Raw genomic sequence first — 17422 nt, 5'->3', positions numbered from 1 at the left:
GAAGGTAGGCAAGTAGTATCAACTAAAAAAAGGGTAGGCAAGCAGTGTCATGAACCAAACAAAATGTAGGCAAGCAATATAAAGTGAACTATTTAAGGCAGTCAAGAAATATCGTCCATACTAAATGTAAGCAAGCAGTGTCCTACAAACAAAAGGTAGGCAAGCAGTGCTAACCAAACAAAAGATAGCAGGCAATGTTAACTAAACAAAAGATAGGCAAGCAGTGTCAAACAAACAAAAGATGGGCAAGCAGTGTTATCCAAACAAAAAGTAGGCAAGCAGTCTTAATTAATCAAAATGTAAGTAAGCAGTGTTAACTAAAAAAAGATAGGCCAGCAGTGTTATCTAAACAATAAGTAGGCAAGCAGTGTTAATCAAACAAAAGATAAGCAAGCAGTGTTAACCAAACAAAATGTAGACAAGCAGTGAAACTAAAAAAAAGGTAGGCAAGCAGTGTTAACCAAACAAAAGGTAGGCAAGCAGTGTTAACCAAACAAAAGGTAGGCAAGCAGTGTTAACCAAACAAAAGGTAGGCAAGCAATGTCAACCAAACTTATATATACATTAATTGTAGTGTAAACACAGCAGATTTACCCTCAAATATTTATGCAAAAAACGCATTGCAGAGCAAACTGAAATAAAGACAACAGAAAATAATATTGATATATAACATATCTGCAAATTATAGGAAGCAGGGTAGAATGAGATTTAAGCCCTTCAAATATGTTACGAAAATGGAAAATATTAACCCTGCAATTTTAATCACTATACAGTAACAAATAGGAAGCCTTATGTTGGTAGTTTTCTGTATTAGCTGTAGTCCTAATGTTGATAGTTAAGGTCACTAGTTTATTGGATTGAAGTGTATAATATTGGTGGATGAGGATTAGAGAATTACCTAATATTTGATATTTCATCAATGTTTATCTTCGACTAACAACTGATAACATTTATCCTTCAGTTTGTCCTTACTTGAAGCTTCCGAGTGATGAGGGGGACTATGACACAGACACAGGTAACATTCTGTTAAACAACGCTGACATTGGTGAAATAACAGTGTGCAGTAAATAAGGTCATATATGTGATAAAGTAATACTTGATATGGTAATACAATGTACAGGTCAAACACCACCAGGAAAACAAGGTTTATGTGTTGTGTAATATAATGTAGATTTTCTCTTGTATCAAACTTTTTTAAGTCAATATTATTCTGTACTGTTTACAATTTAGTTATCACAATATAACCTGGGTGATCGGGTGGCACATTGGTTATAATGCACACACGCTTCACAAAGGCAGCCAGGGTTCTATTCTGTTATCGAACGTGAAATGGTATGAGGGTCATTTGTGTGATCATATGTGTTTTCTTTCTGGGTTTTCTCATATTAAATGGGTTTCCTCCCACACAATAAGACACCTCAAGTGGGCTTAAAGGAGTGGTTAAATGTTACTTTATATAACTTGTTTTTTAATTGTTGTAAAATATATAAAGTTCATATTTACAAAATAGTTCTCATTTTAACTTAATTTGTAATTTAAAACTTTTTTGTCATACAAACAATTGCAAAGCAAGTTTTTATATCAGCTTATATTCATCACTCTTATTGGTCTAGATGCATGAGGGCTCTTTATATACTATGGGAGGGAGGGAAACCAGAGTATCTGGAGAAGACCCAGCCACACAACTTTTAAAACTTTATTTTGATGGTTTACAGAGTCGGACATCTATGAGAACCCTGATGTGTTGTACGAGGGAGGACTACAGAACACTGATGAATTAACTCTGGAGACATACCTGGTTAGTGACGTCACCAACCTGATTGTCTCACCTGTTAACAACATTGACGAAGTGTTGGCCTTACATATGAATATCTAATGAATCACAGAACATTTGTATTTAAATCCTGTTAGTTTTTTGTGTAATTTAGAATTTTTAAATTTCTTTCACCAGGTTCCTTACAAGCTGCAGTTTTCTCAGGACTTCCTGGAGGGAAAGCTGCCTATAGAACAGAAAGCTGGTCCTAAGGAGGAAGATAAGGAGGTCAGATAATATAGCTGTCATCTTCTAATGTATTGGGTAGTGCTAGGATATACTCATGATTAGGCCACTCTTTTGTTAAAGACTTTATACATGGAGGTAAAGCGACATTCCTTCGTTCAGACAGCAGAAACATGCAAAATTTCTGTTGATGTCCATTTTGTCCAAGTTCCATTTTGATGACCTAAACTTTATTCAAAGGAAGGAATGCCCCTTTAACTTTAACTATATCCAGTCCTCATTCATAGGGTCTTCAACTTCATAAGAAATACTCATACAGTTTTTATTTGATTTTGTCATGTATTCAGCTCAACAGTTAAAGCAAGAATGAGAAAATGTAGGTAACAATCAACTAATGGCTGGTGAGATTCTATAAGATGTTGTAAACTTTAGGTCTAAAATGTCCTCTTTGTATTTCCAGTCTAGCGAGTCTGAGTCTGATTATTCCTTGGCTGCCACTGACACGTACCTTTCACCACCGGACAGTCCTAGCCGACTTTCTGAGATCGACCTCACACTGGGGTCTGGCTACACCAAATATGATCTCCTCAAACAGATGAACCGCACCATGAGGACCCTGGCCTTGAAACGTAAGTTTACAAGTCTTAAATGTAACGAATATAAAACATTCAATGGAAACAGCACTGGAGTTATTACATAAATATGTAAATCATTCATCATAACCTTGTTTAGACAGATAGGAAGAAAAATATTCTTTATAATCTATTATGGAATCAGTTAGAAATGTTACATGCTGAATTTTTACATTAAGTATGAATAAAGAGAACATTGTTTTTGATTGCAGTATTTGTTTTAGCCATATGTTTTGTGTTGTATGCACTTTGCATGTTTCTGTTTGATGTCACAGTTAACATATATGTATATAGCACTACCGTATACCAATTAAGTCCATTAATAGCCAATATATTAACCATCCTTGGTCATTACAGTATGAAGTGAATGCAAATTAATTAAATGGCCATTACCAATGTAATATCAAAAGCATTTAATCTATAAGAAGCAATGAGAATTTAAGGTAATTTTCATGGTCATGCATTGAAATTGGGCATTAAATTTTAATCTTTTATGGGGTTTCAATGGTTTTTTAATGGTGTGTGTTAATTTCTTTTTCATATCAGATAATGGTACATGGTTTGGTAGTGTAGTACTGGAAGTTCTGGTACTAGTTAGTGGCAGCATGTGATGTACAGTTACCACAGCAATAAATTATAAACTGAACTCTCTTATCCTTATACATATAGAAAAGTGTACTATCAATAAAGAAAAAAAGCACACCATAGTTATTAAAAGATGTTGGATATCTATTAATAAATCATAATTTGTTTCCCTAAAGTACAGTGTACTTGCTACTCTAGTTTTACTCTAAGACTTATTGTTGCCTGTGTTGACTATACTGTAGCATGTACACAGTATTAGACCTTATTAGACCATATGATGCCATGTTCATACTCCAGATCTGTCAGCACCTGCATGCCATATTTTATTCCAGAAAAAGCAGAAGCTAAGAGAAATAAATTGATGAAAAAAGGAAAAAGACTATGTAAGATGGTTTGTCCCATTCTGTGGGAACCCGAGTGTTATATTTCCCCTGTGTTACGTTTCCTGTATCCTCCTGTTCCTCATTTTACCCAGCACCACTTCATCCCTTTCATCTGTTATATGTTATTGCACATATTCTTTCCTTTATAAGTTGCAGTTTGCTGAATTCACGTTCAATATATACAAGGGTACTGAATATTTTCTCTTGCAAGAAAATATTTTTTCCCTATTAAATGCTTGCTGTTCAATTATTGATGTTTTGAATTGCAATTCAGCTGGGAAAGTTCTTAATTGGCTTGCATTAATGATGAAACTAGTACTGACAAGTCTTTGGGCAGTAGTTTAAATATTTAGATTTGTATTTTCAGAATGAAAATTGTGCTGGAATTGTTGAAATAATGATACAGATATAGTGATATAGATAATGATCAAAGTTTTTACAATATTTATCTTTTCTTAAAAATAAATATTCCATTCAAGATAAAATAGTATACACCCTTGTGTTACTGAAGTCCTTTGTGTCTTGTTTATCATTTGCTGAAAACTTCAGTATGAAAAAAATAATTATGCAAAATATGTTAACAAAATCAAGGAATTAAAGATATAGCAAGTTATAAACCCTGCAGTCAGCAATCTTTCAAAGGTGTCATTTTATCTCACCTGCCTGAAGGGCAAGTTAGCTTATGCTGTGGTGCAGCATCCAGGGTCTGTTCATCAGGCCTTAATTTTTCCTTTTCAGCAACTTTTAATTCTTCTCAATAACAGAGAGGCAAAGATACCTGATTGGTCCTATAGCATGCTGGCTACCAAGTTTGTTTAAATGATTGATATTGATTTACATTCCAAGTCATAGGGGTCAAATAGGCTAAAATCTTTAAACAACTTCTTCTAATTAACCACCAAAAGCCCCAGAGATATGATATAGTTGATGAATGATGACGCCGTAGAATCTTCTTCATGTTTATTTTTATACAAACTTCATATATACATGTGCATATTTACAATGTATCATATGTCCAGTGAGAGTGTTTCATGGCTATCCCGCCCAGCCTACTGGCCGGGAAAGACCCGAGGACCAGTCGCCTATGGTCCAATGGCTCTCTCTCTCTTTGTCTTCATCTCTCTCCTGCTTCTATATATACTAGGGACGACGTGAATTACATAATCCAAATCACTAAATACTAAGGTAAATATATAACTCGTGTCCAAATAGACAGAGTTCTGATGTAAATGACATCATATACCCAGGGGCAGTGTCCATATCAACAGGTAGTAGCCACGTCTATACATATACTGTCCTTTGGACACAAACATGTATAGGTTAAAGCACCTATGAATATAAATTTCCGTAATCTTAATAATTTTGATAGATTTTAGAATAAATCATTATACTTCAGAGTCCTTATATATTTTTTGTAGCATGCTGGGGTAAAGGACTACCAATTTTGTTCAAATGAATGACCTTGAAGTACATTCAAGGTCACAGGGGTCAAATAGACTAATATATTTAAATTACTTCTTCACAATAACCAAGAGACCCAGAGGCTTGATATTAAGTCGGTAGCATGCTGGAGTGAAAGGCTGATATTGCTCTTAGAGCATTCTAGGATGAAGGCCTACAAACCTTTATTAAATTACTGACCTTTGCCTTCATTCAAGGTCACAGGAGTCAAAATGAGCAATACAGGCCTCTTCCTTCTGGTTTTAAGGAACCATGCATGCAAAGAGTTATAATATAAGTAGACAAAGATTTGATCATGAACAAATTAACTTCTTTTTTCCCAGATGTTTATCACAGGGTAAAAAGATATATATATACTAGTATATGTTCCAGGGATTGATATCCCACTGTACAATTTGTTAGGGAATTACCAACTTCAGTTAAGGGGATGTCTCACTGTACAATATATGTTGGGGAATTATCAACTTCCTGTGTAGGGGATGTCTCGCTGTACAATATGTTTGGGAATTATCAACTTCCTGTGTAGGGGATGTCTCGCTGTACAATATGTTGGGGAATTATAAACTTCCTGTGTAGGGGATGTCTCACTGTCCAATATGTTGGGGAATTATCAACTTCCTGTGTAGGGGATGTCTCACTGTCCAATATGTTGGGGAATTATCAACTTTCTGTGTAGGGGATGTCTCACTGTCCAATATGTTGGGGAATTATCAACTTCCTGTGTAAGGGATGTCTCAATGTACAATATGTAGGAGAATATCAACTTCCTGTTAAGGGATGTCTCACTGTACAATATGTTGGGGAATTATCAACTTCCTGTGTAGGGGATGTCTCACTGTCCAATATGTTGGGGAATTATCAACTTCCTGTAGGGGATGTCTCACTGTCCAATATGTTGGGGAATTATCAACTTCCTGTAGGGGATGTCTCACTGTCCAATATGTTGGGGAATTATCAACTTTCTGTGTAGGGGATGTCTCACTGTCCAATATGTTGGGGAATTATCAACTTCCTGTTGAAGGGATGTCTCACTGTACAAATTGTAGAGAATGATCAACTTCCTGTTAAAGGGATGTCTCACTGTACAAATTGTAGAGAAAGATCAACTTCCTGTTAAAGGGATGTCTCACTGTACAAATTGTAGAGAATGATCAACTTCCTGTTAAAGGGATGTCTCACTGTACAAATTGTAGAGAATGATCAACTTCCTGTTAAAGGGATGTCTCACTGTACAAATTGTAGAGAATGATCAACTTCCTGTTAAAGGGATGTCTCACTGAACAAATTGTAGAGAATGGTCAACTTCCTGTTAAAGGGATGTCTCACTGTACAAATTGTAGAGAATGATCAACTTCCTGTTAAAGGGATGTCTCACTGTACAAATTGTAGAGAATGATCAACTTCCTGTTAAAGGGATGTCTCACTGTACAAATTGTAGAGAATGATCAACTTCCTGTTAAAGGGATGTCTCACTGTACAATTTGTAGAGAATGATCAACTTCCTCTTTCAGGGATGTGTCACTGTAAAAATTGTAGAGCTGATGGTTATTTCCTGTCTAGGGGATGTCTCACTGTACAAATGTTAGGGCTCAGATGATCAATTTATAATTCACTATCACTTGACATAACAGGTTAATCGACTTTTACATGTAACTGGTCATACTCGACTACCAAAAACACTTGGCTATAGTCCACTATCAAACTCAATTAGTCAATATCACAAGTTAATGGTAATTTTATCACAGATTATTTTTAATTAGCTCACTAGCTCATATAACTGGTAGTTAAAGCTTAATATCATCACATATAATAGTGTATATGATAGTAATTGTCACCTAGTACAAGCTAACTTCTACAGCATAATTAAGAGTAAGCTCACTAAGTTATTTACATACATGCATGTACATGTATATATGATAACTAAGCACATAATTATGTATCCCTATATTGTGTGTCCTATTAACATATCTAATACCATTCCCACTTTAATAATGAAGAAATAATCAGCACTGCATTATCATATTGTCTTACAAGTAATCAGTGAATTGCCAGAATTTTCTACATGCAATCATTTTGATATTAGCTGTTGACATGTTAAACACACGTTTATGTGTTGATGAGCTAATTACGTATATATATACAGCCTGTGATGATACCAAACCACAAAATCTAAACACAGTTACAATTTGTTAAATATCCAGGGTCATATTAAACACGGTTACAATTTGTTAAATTTCCAGGGTCATATTGTGTTTTTATACAACAGGAAGAATTTCACAATCGAATTCTAGTTTATAAATTAATGTACAATATCACATGTGTTACACATACTATATGTAAATGGTATGATATAATTACTACATCGTAACACCTTGTGTATATCAGATAATAGAAATACCTCAAATACAGTAAACTGTATATACCATATTTACAGTATCTAGTAATATGAAACAGCTAATTAATAAGCCTATCCAAAGTCTAGTGCAGCTAAGGTCGGTAAAACTCATAGCAAGAAGTATATGTCATTGTCCTGCAATGATTACAGTCAAACTTTATGTGGTAGCCTCTAAATGGTTGTAATACTGCAGCATAAGAGTTGATTTCCATAAGAAATATCGAAGTGTTACATATATATCTGGTACCAGGATGGTATCAACTAAAATATTGATTTCTTAAACCTTAATGTTTAGGTCTTTATGAATGAGTTAATATACAGTTTTAATAAATTATAAATCATGTTGTTAAATTACATGATTGTGTGTGTTTTACTTTAAAAATCAATCCAAGATGTCGTGTTCTTGTTGACCATCATATATCCTTTAGCTAGTGCATGTCTTTTTTTTAACTGAGATGTTCATATAACTTTATAATACTGTCTCAGATCCTAAACGAGGTAAGAAGCGTGTAAACATCATGTTGGACGACGACACACCACTCCAATCCGACATTGAGGATGGGGCTCAAGATGAGGACCCCTTTACCTTACCCATGTTTGGGATGTCACCCGGCCCCACACCCCCAGGGACTCCCCCTAGTAAACCGGCCACCCCTGTGGACTGGGTTCCCCATATTGAGGTAAGTTGTTAATACATGTACTTGAAAGTCTTTTTTTCCCAATTTCAATTTAAGACAATGTCTGCAATATGCAATGTTTATATTTCTGCATAAAGGGACTCTATAAAGAAGATTTTATTAATAGCTCATGACATTTTAATGCATTTTGTTACTTATATGAATGTTAGATTTTACAATTAATAATTTTAGGGAACAGACATTGTAGAAGATAAAATAAAACCGGAGAAGGCGGTCCCGGAGCCTGTTGCAGGTGAGATTTGCTACATCAGCTTCACACAAAGAATCACCTTGGTCTTTTACAATTAACAAAATTTGACAGTGAATTAATCATCATAGGTAATAAACAATATATCAATTAATATTGAAAATATCAAAATGGTTGGACTGCTGTGATTGGGTTGTGTTGTATTTTGGTTATGATGACTAGATAGTGTGCATGTTGTCCAGACATTTACATGTTCCAGGTGAAGACTTATTGTGCTTATAGATACAGTATTAGTTAGACACAGCTAGATACAGTTCTCATTCACATTTGGTTGGATATTAAATAGAGGCTTATGCTAGAAATTTGAATACTCATTTTGATTTAATTTTTTCTAACTTGTTCTCAGAACTTATAAATGTGATATGTTGTGATGTTATTTTCTTTATTATGACAAAATCAGCAATATATATCTTATATTAGTTTTAACTAATTATCCTCTATGTTGTGCACCATGAAAATCCCTGTCATTTGGTGCCAGGGTTCACATCCATATATTAAGTACATATTGTAATATTTATTAACAATTTATTCATTGGATGTTACTCCTTTATTTTGATATCAACATCAGACCTTATATAGCCTCGGTAGATATAAACTTATGTCCATGTCTGTAGGACCTTTAGCCCATATAACCTATGCCCTTGTCTGTAGGACCTATAGCCCATATAAACTTATGTCCATACCCGTAGGACCTATAGCCCATATAAACCTATGTCCTTATCTGTAGGACCTAGCCCATATAAAATTATGTCCATGTCTGCAGGACCTATAGCCCATATAAACATATGTCTGTAGGACCTATAGCCCATATAAACGTATGTCCATGTCTGTAGGACCTATAGCCCATATAAACGTATGTCCTTGTCTGTAGGACCTATAGCCCATATAAACCTATGTCCTTATCTGTAGGACCTAGCCCATATAAAATTATGTCCATGTCTATAGGACCTATAGCCCATATTAACTTATGTCTGTAGGACCTATAGCCCATATAAACTTATGTCCTTGTTTGTAGGACCTATAACCCATATAAACGTATGTCCTTGTCTGTAGGACCTATAGCCCATATAAACTTATGTCCTTGTCTGTAGGACCTATAGCCCATATAACTTATGTCCATGTCTGTAGGACCTATAGCCCATATAAACTTATGTCCTTGTCTGTAGGACCTATAGCCCATATAACATATGTCCATGTCTGTAGGACCTATAGCCCATATAACCTATGTCCATGTCTGTAGGACCTATAGCCCATATAAACTTATGTCCATGTCTGTAGGACCTAAAGCCCATATAAACTTATGTCCTTGTCTGTAGGACCTATAGCCCATATAAACTTATGTCCTTGTCTGTAGGACCTTATAATAGCCCATATAAACTTATGTCCATGTCTGTAGGACCTATAGCCCATATAAATTTATGTCCATGTCTGTAGGACCTATAGCCCATATAAACTTATGTCCATGTCTGTAGGACCTATAGCCCATATAACCTATGTCCATGTCTGTAGGACCTATAGCCCATATAAACCTATGTCCTTATCTGTAGGACCTATAGCCCATATAAACCTATGTCCTTATCTGTAGGACCTATAGCCCATATAAACTTATGTCCTTGTCTGTAGGACCTATAGCCCATATAAACTTATCTCCATGTCTGTAGGACCTATAGCCCATATAACCTATGTCCTTGTCTGTAGGACCTTATAATAGCCCATATAACTTATGTCCATGTCTGTAGGACCTATAGCCCATATAACCTATGTCCATGTCTGTAGGACCTATAGCCCATATAAACTTATGTCCATGTCTGTAGGATCTATAGCCCATATAAATGTATGTCCTTGTCTGTAGGACCTATAGCCCATATAAACTTATGTCCTTGTCTGTAGGACCTATAGCCCATATAAACTTATGTCCATGTCTGTAGGACCTATAGCCCATATAAACTTATGTCCATGTCTGTAGGACCTATAGCCCATATAACCTATGTCCATGTCTGTAGGACCTATAGCCCATATACATTTATGTCCATGTCTGTAGGACCTATAGCCCAAATAAACCTATGTCCATGTCTGTATGACCTATAGCCCATATAAACTTATGTCCTTGTCTGTAGGACCTATAGCCCATATAAACTTATGTCCTTGTCTGTAGGACCTATAGTCCATATAAACTTATGTCCTTGTCTGTAGGACCTATAGCCCATATAAACTTATGTCCTTGTCTGTAGGACCTATAGCCCATATAACTTATGTCCATGTCTGTAGGACCTATAGCCCATATAAACTTATGTCCATGTCTGTAGGATCTATAGCCCATATAAATGTATGTCCTTGTCTGTAGGACCTATAGCCCAGATAAACTTATGTCCATGTCTGTAGGATCTATAGCCCAGATAAACTTATGTCCATGTCTGTAGGACCGATAGCCAATATAAACTTAGTCCTTGTCTATAGGACCTATAGCCAATATAAACTTATGTCTATGTCTGTAGGACCTATATAGCCCATATAAACTTATGCCCTTCTCTGTAAGGCCTATAGCCCCTATAACCTATGTCCATGTTTGTAGAAAATGAAGAAATACAAAAATACCAGAAACAGATTGGAATAAAATACAAAAATAATTTCCCAAAATCAAGAATCAATGATACAGAAATGCTGTAAGTAGTATATGTACAATCATTGTACTGGGGGGACCAACCTGTACATTCCTGTTTAAGTTTTATATAACCAATTGTTTGAATGATATTTTTATCTTTTACTTTACCCATAGTATTTATATGTGTATTAGCAGCATGTATATATATATGTATATGTAATCACCATTATTCATCATCATCCTGTGCCTTTATTCTGTGTACAACAGCCGACCTGGATCCTTTTCAACATTTAGCACCTGAAGCATCTATTGAGTATATACCCCCTCAGAATACACTGGATATACTTCCAGCTGATTCTGTTCCTGAATTCTCAAAGAAAAACATAGACTATGACATACCGAATGTTCTGGATTCAGATGATCGCACACCCGTAACTCTGATACAATCAGTAGACATTCAGGATGAACCGGACAATGTCACTGAGTTCAAATCTGAGTTTTTTGGTACTGAAACGGAAAATGATACAGAGAGAAAAGATGATATTTCTGATAAGCCCCAAGTTGGTATTTCCTCAGAGTCAGAATATCAACAAGAGCCAGAGGAAAAATCAACAGAGATTGAAGTTAAACATAAAACTGATAATGATTTTTCTATTATACCTGCATTGACATGTAAAAGTAAAATGTTGGTTTCTCGTAATGATGGTGATGATGATGATGATTTGGCTATGGTGCTAAATGAAATAAAAAAGGAGAAAGGCTCAAGTTTGTTGTCCACAATTAGACTTCCCCAACCGGAGGAGGATATCAAAGGGAGACAACTGCGTGAGGAAGGTAACACATCAGTACGGTGTAGATAAGGGTTGAAATGCATGCACTGTTCTTCAAGGAAATCAAATGGTCATTCTCATTCTGCAATCGTAAAACTTGTTTTTTCTTTGCAAGTTCATTACTTTTTGATTTCATATCAATCACTTAAATAATTGGAATCAAACTGGCTAGCTATACATAGACCAATACTGTTTTATAGCATTTTTATCCAAAAGTATATCATACTGGTCCATTTGAAATAAAACCATCAGGCAAGGTAAATTGACCATTCAGAACTATAAGTAAATATAGATATGAAAAGAAAAGCAATGAATTTGCAAGTTATTTCAGAAAATTAACAAGCACTGTAATATCTAATGATGGTACAGTATCTGAGCACTGTAACAACTAGCGGTCATTGTGTTGATCACAACTTGTGGTCAGTTATAGGTTGACCACAGGAATCAAACCTGTATTGTATATATATACCTATAGACCTGTGTTAACTGTCTAAACTGAGTAGATATCTAAAAATCACAAACCTGAGGAAGCGATCATTTTGGTCAGTTTGTTGACCATTAAAATTAAACCATCCATCTCTGTTTTAACTGTCTTGTTATTTTCAACACATGAAAAAGTAGATAGTTTGTTGACCCCATGCAGAGTTTTACTTTTCATCCATCTCCATTTTAACTGTCTGGCTATTTTTATCACATAAAAAAGTAGTTAGTTTGTTGACCCCAAGAACAAGCCAATTATTTATCAATCTATTTGAACTGTTCAGTTTTTACAAAGTGGTAAGCATTTCAAGGGCTATCTGCATCTAGCTGATCATAGAAAGAATATTACCTTAACTTGAATTATGACAGACATATAAAGTCAATGATGACAGACCTATAGAGTCAATGAAGACAGACCTATAGAGTCAATGATGACAGACCTATAGATTCAATGATGACAGACCTATAGAGTCAATGATGACAGACCTATAGAGTCAATGATGACAGACCTATAGAGTCAATGATGACAGACCTATAGAGTCAATGATGACAGACCTATAGAGTCAATGATGACAGACCTATAGAGTCAATGATGACAGACCTATAGAGTCAATGACAGACCTATAGAGTCAATGATGACAGACCTATAGAGTCAATGAAGACACACCTATAGATTCAATGATGACAGACCTATAGAGTCAATGATGACAGACCTATAGAGACAATGATGACAGACCTATAGAGTCAATGATGACACACCTATAGAGTCAATGATGACAGACCTATAGAGTCAATGATGACAGACCTATAGAGTCAATGATGATAGACCTATAGAGACAATGATGACAGATCTATAGAGTCAATGATGACAGACCTATAGAGTCAATGAAGACAGACCTATAGATTCAATGATGACAGACCTATAGATTCAATGATGACAGACCTATAGAGTCAATGATGACAGACCTATAGAGTCAATGATGACAGACATATAGAGTCAATGATGACAGACCTATAGAGTCAATGATGACAGACATATAGAGTCAATGATGACAGACCTATAGAGTCAATGATGACAGATCTATAGAGTCAATGATGACAGACATATAGAGTCAATGATGACAGACATATAGAGTCAATGATGACAGACCTATAGAGTCAATGATGACAGACATATAGAGTCAATGATGACAGACCTATAGAGTCAATGATGACAGATCTATAGAGTCAATGATGACAGACCTATAGAGTCAATGATGACAGACCTATAGAGTCAACGAGTTTTTAAATATATCATATTGTGGCCATTTTGAGTCTATATTTACCTATTAACTGAAGAGTGATTATTTATGTCCAGTTTATCTCTCTCAGGATCATGCAAGTGCTGATGTACCACGTTATTCACCAACAAGAAGCTACCATACATTTTATATATTAATATGTTAGCCTTACATCGGTCTAATATTAACTTGTTTACTGTTAAACTGTAACAAACATCATCAGGCATTTGATCATCCAAAGACTTAAGGTTTTACTAGACAAAAAAACAGCAATTTTGTAACAATATGAATCATTGTTCAAGCTCAAAGAAGATATAGGCCTTCACCTTGACGTAGTCATATGACATTGACCTCAATATTTTGGTGGATGTACAAATCTAGGTCACTCTGTCTCCTATCTATGTGTGGTAGATGATACCTTTTGGTATATTGATCACCTTGCTGTCTCCTGTAGTGAAATTATATTATTCTATTATTACTTTCTGTTGTAAATTTGTAGTAAATGTATATCATTGTTTCAGGTTAAATTGTTTTTGTGTGGTGCTATTATCAAACTTATTCTGGAAATCTGTTCAAAACAATGTACATCCAATTTTTCTTATCTATTTGTAATAAATAGTTATAAATAAGGGAGAGGGATTGATTTAAATAAATAGTAGTTTAAATGTGTCTCTGATAAATGTACCTATTAATTTAATAAAACTGTGTAAAAGGGATTATACATTTATATATGTATGCAGAATTTCTAATTTTACACATGGCTGCTTTATATGCATGCAGAGATAAAATGAACTAATTGCTAATTACATAGCATACAATGGCCATGAATTACTACATACATGTATTACCAAAAATGTCCTTATAACACATATCTCAGGATTTATTTGAGTGTGAATAAATTGTAACTAAAGATTGGTAAGTATCAAGATCATTGTAATTTAAGTGTCATTCTAGTACATATATTGCTTCATTTGGCTGATGTACATAATGCAGGTAATATCAAAGGTGAGAAAAAAAATAGTAGCTTTCCAAACAGTTTTGAAGACATTATACTGATTATACTTAAACTGACCACTATAAACTGATAAATGAGTTTGTACCTATATGTCTGTGTTGTACTGTAATGTCATGTACCTGGTAGTTAAAAGTTAATGGGTCAGGAATATAATGATAGGTGTACCAATGTATATATGTCATTTACTAGTCAGTAAAAGCTAGATATGCCAGGCTTGTAGCTAGAACATCTTAAGGATATAACCGTATACTACATATTTTTTACCGTACAGGTCCAGTGCCTGTATCATTACAAAATTACAGGTGATCCAAGTTGACATGGTTTATTGTTGTTTCTATAGAAACATTCACTCCAGTGGAGAAAACACGCCCCAGGTCTGAGCACCAGTATGAGGAGGAAGAGGAAGAGGTCCCAAGACGCCGCAGCAAATACAGCCTTGCCAATGCCAGGGTTGATGTTAAAGGCCTTATGAGGCCACAGTCAAAACGATTACCAAGACGATTTCCTTCACCTTCACCTTCCAGACGGGAGTCCGACCATTCTCATACTACTTTAACAGTAAGCACACATCATATAACTAGGACAGATGAAATGGATAGTAATATCGCTGTGTTGTCAATATTTAATGTAAAGGTCCAGTGAGTGAGTTAATATGTCTCAGTGATATGACATTAAATGTGTGAATGTTAAAATGGTCAATTGAAGATTTGAAGTCACTGTCTTAGCTTCACATTAAATCCTGATGATTGAATGTAAAGGAGGAAGATTTGAAATAACTGTTAATGTCTCGGCTTTACCTTAAATATTAACATTTGAATGTAAAAGAGGAAGATTTGAAGAGACTGTTAATGTGTCGGCTTTGTCATATTTTAATTCCTGACATTTGAATGTAAAGGAAGAAGATTTGAAGCGACTGCAGCAGCAAGAGAAAGAGATGAGGAAAAAGCAGATGAAGGACAGGAAATTTCCAAAGAAAGGTCAGAAGATGACACGACAGGAACTGATAGAACAGCAGAGACTACAACAGGAGATGCAGAAGAAGAAGTATGACGTACCTGCTGGTTACAAGGTGAGATATGCTAGTTTATTAAAAGCTGAAATTTTAGTGTTATGTCATATTTGCTAGCAGACTGTTGGGTTGTTTTGCTTCATTAAAGAATACAATTGGTTGTTGATATTTATAATTGTTACTCCCAATTGCTAATAGTTATGGAACCTTTAAAGCTATAGTCACACCAGATTGTACGATTTCTGAATCATGCGATTGGGGGCGATTTGGCCGAGTTACGACCGATCGGCAATGTTTGTTGCGATGTCTATTCGCGATCGCATACTGCGATTGGTCCTACGACTGGTGGTAGGTCATCGTACGATTGGTGGTGCGCTTGGTCACGCAATGACTTACGATTGGAGAAGATTGATCGCAAGATCAATCGTAGGCAATCATGCGATGAGTGGTGCGATCAGTGACCAATCGCACGATCAGTCGTGGCAACCTGCGACTGCTCGCACGATCAGTCGTGGCAACCTGCAACTGCTCGCACGATCAGTCGTGGCAACCTGCAACTGCTCGCACGATCAGTCGTGGCAACCTGCGATTGCTCGCACGATCAGTCGTGGCAACCTGGGACTGCTCACACGATCAGTCGTGGCCAATCGCAGACAGTCGATCGATCATATAAAAAAGGCTTGTACCATTTCAGCATCAGTTGTGACCTCGCAGTACAGACGAATACATCAATAATATGCCTCCGAAGAAAGGCCGCGGGAAAAAAATGCTTGTATATCCGCCATTTTGTTACCTGTACCCAGGAAAGTGGTTTGCGAGGTAAAGACTGGTGGTGCGACCGATCGTAAGGTCGTGCAAACACTCGGGACAGGTCGTGACTGATCGTACGACCAATCGTGAGGTCGTACGATCGGTGGTACCACCAATCGTAGAGTGGCACGACCAGTAGCATGACCAATTTGCGACTACTTGGCCCGCGATCATGCACGACTGGTCCTACGTTCATGTGCGACTGGTGGTACGACCGTTCTGCGACCACTTGCGATTTAGAATCGCAGGTCAGAAGTTTTGAACATGACCATCGACCTTGATGCGACTGATTTTGCGCGTGCGATCACCCACGACCACTGCGACTAGTCGTGCGCTCATGCTACGATTTCCCTGCGATTCCGATTTTCTTCGGTCGCAACTAGGTCGTTACCTGGTCGTAGGTCCGGTGTGACTGGGGCTTAAGGTATGTGATCTACATGTATGTACAGACACCTGACATGCTACTATAGGCTTATGAGTGGCTTTTTTGCAATGTCTCTTCCTAGCCCCGAGCCCCTGACCGACAGAAAGAAGACGGCAACGACGGCTCCTACCCAATGGTCATGTTCCAGCAGGAGGATATTGACAACTTCCAGGACATGATGTGGGACCCTGAGCCGGAGGGTGCCAAACAAGTTGGCCTCATGGGTACCAAGCTCGACCTCCCACCTGCTCGTAAGCCAATGGAACCACCCAGACCCATCAAGCCTATCGTAAACCGACCTGGAGCTCCTCCGGCTAAATCAGTGGAACAGCTCCCTCCTAGTACAGAGGCAACAATTGCTGCGGAACAAATGACAAGGGAGGAAACTCCTGTCCAGCTTAAAACGCTAGATCTGCCTATGCCACAATATAAGCCTCCTGAGGTAGGGTTGACTTCATGTAATGTGTATCAGAAAATGTTAAGTTTAAATACAGTGTACATGTACTATATTTGGTATGGCCTGTACTTCAGATATTGGTTCTGACATTTTATGTAGTCTATGTTAATTGTGA

General features: G+C 36.5%; 1 protein-coding gene across 5 annotated transcripts in view; it reads left to right on the top strand.

Annotated features, from left to right (window-relative positions):
• LOC117331705 overlaps positions 1 to 17422 on the top strand; it is a 58086-nt gene that overhangs the window by 15706 nt on the left and 24958 nt on the right. For 3 of the 5 annotated variants that reach the window (XM_033890547.1, XM_033890544.1, XM_033890543.1), the window contains exons 19-29: positions 962 to 1015; positions 1716 to 1798; positions 1952 to 2041; positions 2460 to 2628; positions 3549 to 3599; positions 7942 to 8135; positions 8325 to 8385; positions 11270 to 11836; positions 14948 to 15165; positions 15503 to 15676; positions 16933 to 17292. In XM_033890547.1, the coding sequence (XP_033746438.1) occupies positions 962 to 1015; positions 1716 to 1798; positions 1952 to 2041; positions 2460 to 2628; positions 3549 to 3599; positions 7942 to 8135; positions 8325 to 8385; positions 11270 to 11836; positions 14948 to 15165; positions 15503 to 15676; positions 16933 to 17292 (2021 nt within the window). The remainder of the gene's footprint in view (positions 1 to 961; positions 1016 to 1715; positions 1799 to 1951; positions 2042 to 2459; positions 2629 to 3548; positions 3600 to 7941; positions 8136 to 8324; positions 8386 to 11269; positions 11837 to 14947; positions 15166 to 15502; positions 15677 to 16932; positions 17293 to 17422) is intronic. The other 2 variants (XM_033890546.1, XM_033890548.1) reach the window with 2 other exon arrangements.

Source organism: Pecten maximus, chromosome 7 (genome assembly GCF_902652985.1).
Source record: "Pecten maximus chromosome 7, xPecMax1.1, whole genome shotgun sequence".
NCBI lineage: Eukaryota > Metazoa > Mollusca > Bivalvia > Pectinida > Pectinidae > Pecten > Pecten maximus.
The sequence above is the reverse complement of the archived record's forward strand: the minus strand, read 5'-3'. Positions and strand labels throughout refer to the sequence as shown.